This window comes from Semicossyphus pulcher, unplaced genomic scaffold, assembly GCF_022749685.1.
Source record: "Semicossyphus pulcher isolate SPU_LCO1_2020_fin unplaced genomic scaffold, fSemPul1.0.p SCAF_15, whole genome shotgun sequence".
Lineage (NCBI taxonomy): Eukaryota > Metazoa > Chordata > Actinopteri > Labriformes > Labridae > Semicossyphus > Semicossyphus pulcher.
The window spans coordinates 4892423-4902785 of NW_027211659.1; the positions used below are offsets into that span (position 1 = coordinate 4892423).

The 10363-nt window shown below is 45.6% G+C and overlaps 1 protein-coding gene across 1 annotated transcript; it reads left to right on the forward strand.

The window, feature by feature from the left end:
* The first annotated feature begins 856 nt into the window (after positions 1-856).
* On the forward strand, positions 857-9784 carry LOC138592585 (protein FAM124A). The gene is made up of 4 exons (XM_069663416.1): positions 857-885; positions 991-1151; positions 1615-2381; positions 8655-9784. The coding sequence occupies exons 1-4, from the start codon at positions 857-859 to the stop codon at positions 9486-9488; spliced, it is 1791 nt and encodes a 596-aa protein (XP_069519517.1). The 3' UTR covers positions 9489-9784.
* The last annotated feature ends 579 nt before the right edge of the window (positions 9785-10363 follow it).

Genomic DNA, 10363 nt, shown 5'->3' on the forward strand with positions numbered 1-10363 from the left:
ATGGCTGCGTCTGTGCCAAGATAACACAGATACAATTCATTGTCATACTTTTTGAACAGGTTATATACATTGGCCAATAATATCATTATTAGACGAGCTGCTAACACCTTGTCTCTTCTCATTATAAAGACCGGACACTACAGGTAAGAGTGCTGCATCTTGGGTGGAAAAAAATGACCTGACTTGCCCAAGAAAAAATGACTCGAGACTTGCTTGAGACTTCAGCTAAGATGACTTGGTCACAACACTGTTAATGGTAGACCTTATAACAAACTTGCACGTCTCTGCATCAAGCCTTTGTCAGGGAGTCCCTCGAAAGCCGATGACGATATTTGTTTTGTCACCGTCAGTAGATTTGGATACAAGAATATCCTTAGGACTTTTTAATCATGTCAATTAAACCTTAAGGAATACAATTTGGGGAATGTTGAATGTTCTCTGCAGATGTATACTTTCTAACACACAGCTTAATTTAAACTATAATTTGATCAAACCATGCAGTCTGCCCTGTGTGTCCCTGAGGTGCCTGAGTCAGTCCACCTCTAACAGCCACCTTTAAGCAATGTTTCCTTGTAAACGGATCTTAACATTTACAAAATGTCACCTCTTTGGTCAAATGAATCTGTCCTTTAGCAAAAGGCCAGTGGGACACATGAGAGTGAACCTGTCCCTGTTTGGCCCCTCTGTTCCACGGAGGGAATCTGGCACCAACTAAAGGTTCTGCTGTGCCAGAGACAAGTAGACTGTGTGCCCGACTGTGTGCCCTTTCCCAAAGTGGCAGAAAACAAGAGACAAAATGGGACAAGTCCCCCGAGACGTCACATAACGCCTCTAAGAAAAGCACTCCAAAATACAAATGGGGGAACATGGAGATGAAGAGATACAGTAGGAGTGTGTATATGTTACATGAAGGAGTATAAACACTGGCTAATATGTGGTTTGGAGACATTTCAGTGGTTGTTTTTGTCGTACCTGTGCCCGTGTTTCCAGGTCAGGGGTTCAGGGGGAGGTTACACCTGAATGCATCGCTCCTGCTGTGGTCTGGAACATTCCTCTGGGCTTCAGTAATGACCTCCTAATGGCTCTAATGAGCCTGCACAGAGGAGCCTCGGCTCCACATGGGTCCGACGCAGAGAAGAGGGGGGAGAAAAGTAAACAGAGAAACTGGGGGAAAGATGGAGTTAGATCTGGATGAGTGAAATGGAGAGGGATGGGAGTGGGAGATATGTGGGAAGGAGAACGGATAGGAAAACTTGAACAAAGAGGTAAAAAAAGGGGGAAATGTTTTAGAAACTATGCCTCGTAATCATGTTAATTTTGGACGAATCTTTGACGTTTGATTTACACTACGAAAGTAGTCTGCTGGCAATGTTAGAAGGTATTGTCGACAGCTGGCATGCATGGTAAAACATGAGACTCATGTTCGCTGATATAGGAGTGTAGTGTGGCGTGGAACGGATAAAGCTCTAGTTGTCTTTTAACCTAATTTACATTTTTTCTTGACAGGAAAAATGGTGTATTTTTATATATATTTGTAATTTTATACCTTCCTCTCCATGTCTTCTCCCCTTTCCCCTCTTGCTCTCTCTTGTCTTGCTTCTGCTGTATGTGGAGGTGACTTATCCATGGGCGAGCTCCAGGATCCCTTCCTCGTCAGCGTCCACCTCATCGCCGACCCCGGCCAAGGCAAGTTCCTGCAACGTGCTGCAGATGCCGTGCTGGCGTGGGTTCATCCTGAGCTGCAGCTCTTCCGGGTCTCAGAGCGGGCCTCCGTCTCACAACGGCCCCGGCCGAAGCATCACCAAAACGGCTTTGAGAGTGACGTCTGCCAGCCGGCTCTAGCGGTCATCCTCTTCCTCCAGGAGGGGTACGGAGGGGAGGAGCAGATTCTCATGCTGCACCGCGCTCTGCAGAAGCCGCCGTGGCGCTACCACCACACCGAAAGAGTCAGCAATGGCCGCCGGATGCTACCGCTGACGCCATGCAGTCAGGACTTCTTCACTCTGTCTCCTGGGACGCCACTCTGGGCCGTGCGTCAGGTCCATTATGGGAAAGAAATCGTGCGATTTACCGTTTACTGCAGACATGAAAACTATGTGGACATGGTGCGGCTTTACAGGCTGCTGCTCCAACGGAGGGTGGCGCAGAAGAAGGAGGACTTTTGCTTCTTCGTGATCTATTCCAACCCGGAGATGGAGATCCAGCTGTCGTTTAAGAGGCTGCCGAGAGGCGAGAGTCCGGTGGTGATGGAGTCAGCGGTGATGGAGGTGAGAGTACGAGATGTGGGGGCGCTGGTGCCTCTGCTGCCTCACACCTGCAGCCCGATCAGCGAGGTTCGCTGGCAGACGGAGGACTACGATGGGAATAAGATCCTACTGCAGGTGAGAGAGCTTTCTGTTGGTACCTTTGCTAAGGTGCACTTTAACAAGATATATCTGTGAAGCTGCAGCCACTAAATTGCAGGACGATTACCCCCAGAATGAAGGACGTTTCAGTCTATAATTGGATTTGTAATTGTGTATAAGAAAAGCAGAGGGAAGAGTGTCTTGGGTGTTGGAATAACAGAAGCAAAGAAAAAAAGTGCTTCAGAGAGGGATGTAAAACAGATTCTTCAGCCAGAAATAACAAACTCATACGGCAGACATAGAAGCAATAAGCCCCCTTAATTTGTAGCCCCCTTAAATCAATCCCTACAATCATAAATGTGTCCATCAGCTCACATTTATCCTTCATCCAGACTGTAAGAGGTTAGCATGACCACATCTGTTCTGCAATGAGAACCTGAAGATGTACGCTGCTAGAAAACGAGTGAGAATGAACACTAAAATCAGGACACACACACACACACACACACACACGTATTCTCGTGTGGAGGGTATCACTTTCAGAGCCGATATGTGTCCAGGCCGTGGCAGATTAAAGCAGATTAAGCAGCAGTCCATTACTGGGATTGGAACAGCACTGAGGGAAACAATGAGCTAATCTGTCATGACAATGGAACATATGCATGATGCTAAACTGCCACCTGGCCTGAGGTCATGTGCTCTTTAGCACCGCGACACACTGCATTACACAGACGTAATGCACGGTGGTTTACAGGAGGAGAATCGTTTTCTCTCATGTTGAGAAATTTAAATTGGCTTCCTGTTCGTTTCTGTCAATAAAGCTTTCAATAAAAAGTCTGTACGGTTCATTTAAAGCCACAGCCAGCCCCTGAGCTTAGCAATAACAAGAAAAGTTCCCTGTATACGAAGAGTTCTGACATCTACAGGCTACTTAATGCACCTTGGAAGTAGGTTAAGTTGTGCCAGAAATCCCTGATCTGCTGCAAGTCTGTCTTAACCCACAGACTGGAAACAGGAGGAAACATGGAGCTTCGGCCAAATATCAAAGCGGTGTAAATCTTCTCATGCAACTGTTTGCCAGAAAGCAAGTAAGCTATTTCCAAAAATGTCAAACTAGTGTTTTAAAAATACTGGAAGTACTTTAAGTTCTATTATGAAATGAAGGTGTTCCTTAACGATTTCCTCAGCACAGGAACACATTTTGCAAATCATATTATTAAAGCGTAAAAACCAAACCCAGTGCAGAAGAAGAGAAAGCTGCTGCAGCTTCTGATGCAGCTTTATTGTCAAAATTAGAAACTCAATACCACACACACCACAGTTGACAAACAATGCCAACTTTGTAGTGAGTATTAAGAGGCGAGTTTGCTCTCTGATGCAAAGTGTTGTATTAAAGGGGGGTATTATGCTAATTTCAAGCTTCACATTTCACTCTGTGATTCCTGTGGAGTAGCTTAGCATAATTTACAGCACACTGGTGCTCCGTGCAGGCCCTCATACAGCCTCTGCCTGAAACCACTCAGTTAGCTCTGTCCCTTTAAGAAACCCCGCTTTCTTCTGATTGGCCAGCTCTCTGAAGCCTGCTGAGGCTGCACATTGTGACATCACAAAGTGCAGCGTGTAGAAAAAACTGTGTGGAACCTGGCTTTCACAGCAGCCTGCAGACTGAGCTGAGAAGCCTGGGGATTACTCCAACATACTTTTACCTACAGATTTGAAACTTCACCCACGTTTAGTCTTTTTAGTCCCTGTCTTTAAGCTTCAGTTTGCTATGAGCAGTGGATTTAAACTATTTTTAAGCTGTATGATGGGATGTTTCACCACAAATTGCACCTTTGGAGTGCGGCTAGGGCTCCAACTAACGACTATTTTCATGGTTCTGATCTACATATAACTTCCCTGATATATCTCAATGTCAGAATATGATGAAACGCTTTAAAACGCTCTTCAAATGTCTTTTTTAGTTCCAAATCAAGCGGTAGCAACAAAAATGCAGGAGGTTCATTTTCTGTCAACTACTTGTTTCAGCTTTCAAAGAATCAAAGGCTTTGGAAACTACAACAAACTGCTAATCAGAAGAAGAACTGTGTTTATTAACTTAGTCTCTGTGTCGTTGAGGATTAGTGTTCCTTCCTGGTGTTTTTGGCCGGCTGAGGTCACGTCTCTGGCTGACCTGGCTCATCCCAAGATAATTCAACCTTTCAAGAGTGAGGGTCTGATGATCGCCATGTCAACAACCTCATTACCCAGCACCCCCTGCTGCTGCTCCTCTCTGTCGTTGTAGCATGTCATCCTTTCGGAAAACTGGACACGTCCCGTCATGTCGTATTAGAAGACATTTTCAGACAAACGTGCACACAGATACACACATCTGTCCTGCTTTGGCCTCCCACAAGTGCGTTTAAGTTTAAAATCACATCAACACTCACGGCCTCGCTCTTTCCTGTGTGGGTGAGAAAACTACAAAGCCGTATAATCGCTCCACGGCTCAGAGAGAGGGAAACTGACAAAAGGAGAAAGACAAATTGAAGCAGTGAGAAGCAAAAACAAGAGGCAGAAACTGAGCGGGGAGGAAAGCAAACACTCTCTCACTTCTCTCCAAACACACTGACACATTTGGACTCTTATCCTTGTGAGGGCTTTAATGGGAAAACATTCCCAGACCTCCAACTCTCACTTTAAACCTGCAGTGAGGTTCTTGGCCACTTGGGGGCAGCAGAAATACTTTGTAAGCACATATCACCAACTTTTATGGTGATTTAGTAAACCTGTAAGCAAACAGTTCCTTATTTACACATCCAGTAGATATAGATTAACATTAGCAATCAGTTGAAGTAGTGGTTCTGGCCACATGATGAATGTTAGTCCAATATTCTGTCTCTACACGCACATGAGGGAAATACTAAGCCACTTAATTCTCCACTATGTCCACCAGCTTGTTGCTAACGCTGTCTGTGTGGTGTTTGGTGCTGAGCAGGTCGTGTACAGTGGGTAGTAGTAGTAGTAGTAAGAGCTTTTTTCCCTGAAGCAGACGTTCAGATATGGCAACTTCAATGACTGTAGTGATTGTTTTAGTAACGTCTCCTCTCGTCGTTCCTCCTCTACTCTGCTAATCTGGAACTGATCGGCTGCAGGAGCCGTATTTGTCAACAGAGCTGTCAATCATTTTTACAGCATCACATAACAAATTAAAAATAAACTTGTCAGAAAAATGAACTTTTGGACATTAACTAGCATGATAAGAACTAACTATAATGACAGAAACCATGTTTGAGAAAAATGTATTTGCCGTGTATTTAGATTTTATAGTTTGACTCATGTCCCATCTGTTAACATGGAGGAGGCGGGCTTTATGAGCTATACGTCAGCAGGGGGCGATAGAGAGGGTTTGGCTTCACTTTTAGGGAGCTGTCATGTCGTCCATCTTTTAAAACTGTGTCTGGGCCTCACAGTGAAAAAATGTATTTGCCATTTATTACACAGTTACTTTCAAAATGTGGATTATTATATAACGTCCTATCACTGTCACACATTATACAGGAAACAATGCTCTGCTCATCAGTGTTGAAAAGCAGCAGATAGTGAGAGAGCTGCCCTGATTGTTTGACTCTCAATCAGCCGAGTGTCCACTCAGCAGAAACAGGTGTCCCCTTAGCTTAATGAGCTGCACACTGTTACTATAAATGGAGAATAGAGACGTTGGAACTCACAGTCTTGCACTGATGTGTTTATCCAGGGTAGTAGCTTTTGCTTGGTGTTGTTTTTATAGCCCCAGGGATCGCATCGGTCTGTCGGTGAGTGTACCACTTTGTTCCAGACGGAAATATCTCCACAAGTATTGAATGAATTGCCATTAAACATTCATGATCCATACTGTGGTGATTCCCTGCCCTTTTCTTTAAAGTCACCATGACCTTGACAATAGTGGTTTCCTTAATTTTGGTCCTTTTGGATAGATTGCAATGATACTATGTTCATCAATTCAATTCAATTCAGTTTTCTGTTGCTTTTAAGAATCTATGCACAAAGTCCTCATTTTTAACAGATCAATTAATTTAGCCAGATGTCAGAAAATGTCCATTAGACTCTCACTGAGCCTAAGGTTACATAGCATCAGTCCAAGAACCAACATATTCACTTTACAAGGTCGTGATGTGTGAGTCATGAGTCAATCGTTCAAAATGAACAACTCTTTCACTGACTCAGGAGTCACGAGTCCTTATCTCCACTAACTCGTTCACCGACTCACCCCTCCTACCCGCTACTAGTCACTGCAAGCTGCAGATTTGAGGCGAGACCACCGTATGAGCCTCGTCCTGTGAAAAACAACCACTTTGGCGCCTGTTGCAACTCAGTACACGCTCCTATAGTCCGGCGCCCGGAGCTCGCTCCCTGCCCTGAGCTGAAGGTCTGACTCTAGTTACACGAATCACTCACTGAATCACTCACTCACTCACTCATTGTGTCCTAATCCAGCGGCTGCAGCCTTCGAAGGAAGTATTTGAAGGCCGATTGCGTCACAGACGCGCGTCAAAGGCTGTCCCAATTCAAAGGCTCCTCCAGATGCAGCCAACAAATGCGTCCTCCTTTTCCCGGGCCGCGAAGGATGCATCAGGTGCATCCTTTCAGCCCAACGTATCCCAAGATGCATTGCGCACCAATTCAGACGAAATGGTGCGGTCTTATGCAGCCCAGGAATACACTTTGCAATGTAAACGTTTTTGGTTTCAACACGATCGAATAGCTAGCGTTACACGTATAAGAAAATGAAAGGGCCCTTGAAACAAAAGTGACGTTAGTTATGCTAGCTAGTTAGCCCGCTAGCTACCTGTTGCTAGGCGACACAAGCAGTGTTTAGTGACGCAAGGGTAAGGGCGGGAACAGCTGGTGACGCAAACAGGAAATCCTCTGTACAACAGACCGTCTCATTTCAGTTTGGCTTAAACGGCCTACAAAGGCTATGAATGAGTCATCCTCCGTAGACCGCCTCCTTCGAAGGATGTAGCCCCTGGATTGGGACACAGCTATTCACTCACTCATTGCCCGCTCTCCCAACACGGCAGGGCACAAAAATAACTTTTTCCGCACACAATCATGGGAAAAGGAGCGTCACAAACCCTGCGAAAAGACTCGCTTTACTATCAGAAATGGTCCACAAACAATCAGAAAGTCTGGACGAGTGCTGAACAGGAAGTTAGCCCAATTGGGCGAAGGAAGTCTCTAGTGCGCATGCTCTTTGGGTGCTTGGGCAGGTGGGGGATTCAAGCTCTGGGAAGATGACTCAAAAACCCGACTCTCTTTAGTGAGTGACTCGTACAAACTGGAGAGAGTCGAACCTCCCATCTCTAGTACAATGATTAAAAAAACAGCAAATGTCAATTTCTCTCTATATGCATTCCCTTCAATTATGAATGTTGGATCATACATTAGAAGTTAGATGCGCTGTCGAAAGGCTGAATATAAAGCAGGAATATTTATTCATGTCAGAAATACAGACATCAGTTGTTTCCTGCTCTGGCTTCAGTCCGTCAGGAGGATGTGGTAAATCACGGTTCGGCTCCTCTCAGGAAACTTTAAGATTCGCCTCCACGATATTTATTGTTTTGAGCCTGGACGTATGGAAATCTGGGAACTCCCGTCCATCTCTGTGCTCTTGGAAATAATTGTCCTGAGGCTGTTGTGTGGAAAGTTATTGCTTCTGCTGGTATTGTTTGGTTGGAAAGCGCAGCAGACGGGAGATCAGGAACATGGAGAAACTATCAGCACGGAGACTGACAGAGATGGAAAACATGCTGCAGCTGCCTTTCAGGACATTTCCACATTTGTGTCAGAACGGGGGAATCTACCATATTTCTTTTCACTTTGTAGATGATAATCAGAGTGGAGATTTGTGGTATAGCAGCGTCTGTGTTCTGACATACGTTGGTCTGTAAATTGAGGCGTGATACACATGGGGCTGCTGATGGATTCTCCAGCTGCTGCTGTGATTCATGAAGTGGCCGGGCTGAGAACAAGGGGGCGTGTTGGGGGCTTTTATAACCCCGGGGTTCCCTTTTACCCCTTCCTCCTCCACTTTGCAGACTATATACGTTGCATGAGAGGTGTAGGTCGCATGAGAAGGAGAGGAATAGTCTTGAATACACACCTCTTGTCTTTGCAACCCCCTGTGACCTCATGTTTAACTACATTATCAGGACTCTCTTACACTGCAACAGTGCCTACCAACAGACAAAAGCCTAAACTGCTTTTTCAAAAGGTTAAAAATAAAGTTTAAAACAAACTATGTTTTTTCTTTCCCCTGCTGTTCAGATCCAAGGCTCGCTCTTCAAACACCAGAGAGATCCCTGCCTCTTATCCTCCACTCTCAGTGAATCAGCCTCGGCTCCCTCCACCTTCACCCGCAGCTCCTCCTCCTACAAGAACCGCCGACACCACCACCATCGCTCTACGTCACACACCAGAGTCCACCAGACCCCCCACGGCTCACACTCTGTGGCCTGCGAGGAGCTGGATGAGGAGGCGCAGTGGGTTGAACGCCACTATCCGGACAGCTGGAGGACGGAGTGGAGGGACCACCGCTCCGGCTCCTTGTTCTCTCTACCCAACCTGGGCTCGGGCAGCTCCCGCTCCACCTGCTCCTCCCCTGGTCCTTCTCCCAGCCTCCATCACAGGAGCCACTCATTCAACAGACGCCCCTCCCTCATCCCGCCTTTCCGGCTCAATGTGGACGCTCTGGTCGGGGCGGAGGAGACGGATGTGGACACGGGGGACAAAGTAACCCCGTGCAGCAGTGTGGACCTCACTGTGGTGTCTGCGTACATCAAATCCAGCCTGCCACCAACTTCTCGACCGTCATCGGCGCCACCAGAAGACGTCAAACTCTCATTTTCTCCTGGCATCCCGGAGACTGTCTACAGAGCAGCCACACTCGGCCGGACTCCAAACAGCTTCAGCAACAGCAGCACTCCCTCCACCCTGATAGGGTCGCGTATGAACAGCCCGAGTGTGGGCACGAGCGCAGCTCCGTCCCTGAGCGACGTTTCCATCAACCACTCGGACAGCTGCAGCGTTATCAGTGCACAGATCGAAGAGGAAGACAAAGTAGTAGAAGAAGAAGAAGATGAACTAGAATTCTACATCTGATGTTTTGCTGGGAGCTGAGAGGACTCACTCCGGCCAGTATTGACACAGCTCCACTCTGCCCCCTGGTGGTGAAACTGGAGTGAAGCAGAACCTATTTTATGTTCTTGTGTATTTGTGAGTGTTGCTTTTTATTGCATGTAGATTTATGCTTTATACATGTAATGGTTATGAAAGTAAATGCCCATATAAAGGACCAATCACTTAAGTGTGTACAGAAATACTATTCAATAAATGTTCTTGTGCTTCGCACCAAAGCTTTAAGGAAACTTCCCTACTTTGAATCTTCCTTTTGTGTGAGCTGCAACAATTATTAAATCGGTTAAATCAATCGCAAACTATTTTGATAATGGATTATTTATTTGCTTCTAAATGTGATTATTTTCTGGTTTTCTTTAATCCTCTATAACGGTGAACTTTGCATTTTAAGGTTTGGACAAAGCCAGACATTTGTGGGAGCCTGCAAACAACATTTTAAGGACCAAACAACAAATTGATTAATTGAGAAATGCAAATCAAAGTTAGCTGTCGCCCTACATTGTACTCATTTTTGATAAGTTATTATTTTTTTAGTATTAAGTTGATAATATAAAACATTTTCTATCGATTTTTCTGTTCTTGCAATTTTCTGTTTTGCAGTTGTGACATCTGCTGCTATCAAAATACATCAAATGCACCAGTGTAGCACCCCCTACTGGCATGGAGTGCAGTTGTCCAGAAACTGGCTGTGTTCGAAATGCCGGACGACATACTGCGTTCGGCGGTAGTATGTAGTATGGAGGAGCTTTTCAAATTCATTTTGCAGTATGCTACACCAGGCGGAAGTAAACAATAACCACAGCTTCTTTAGCTCTAGCGCCCCCTTCTGCTGGAATGCT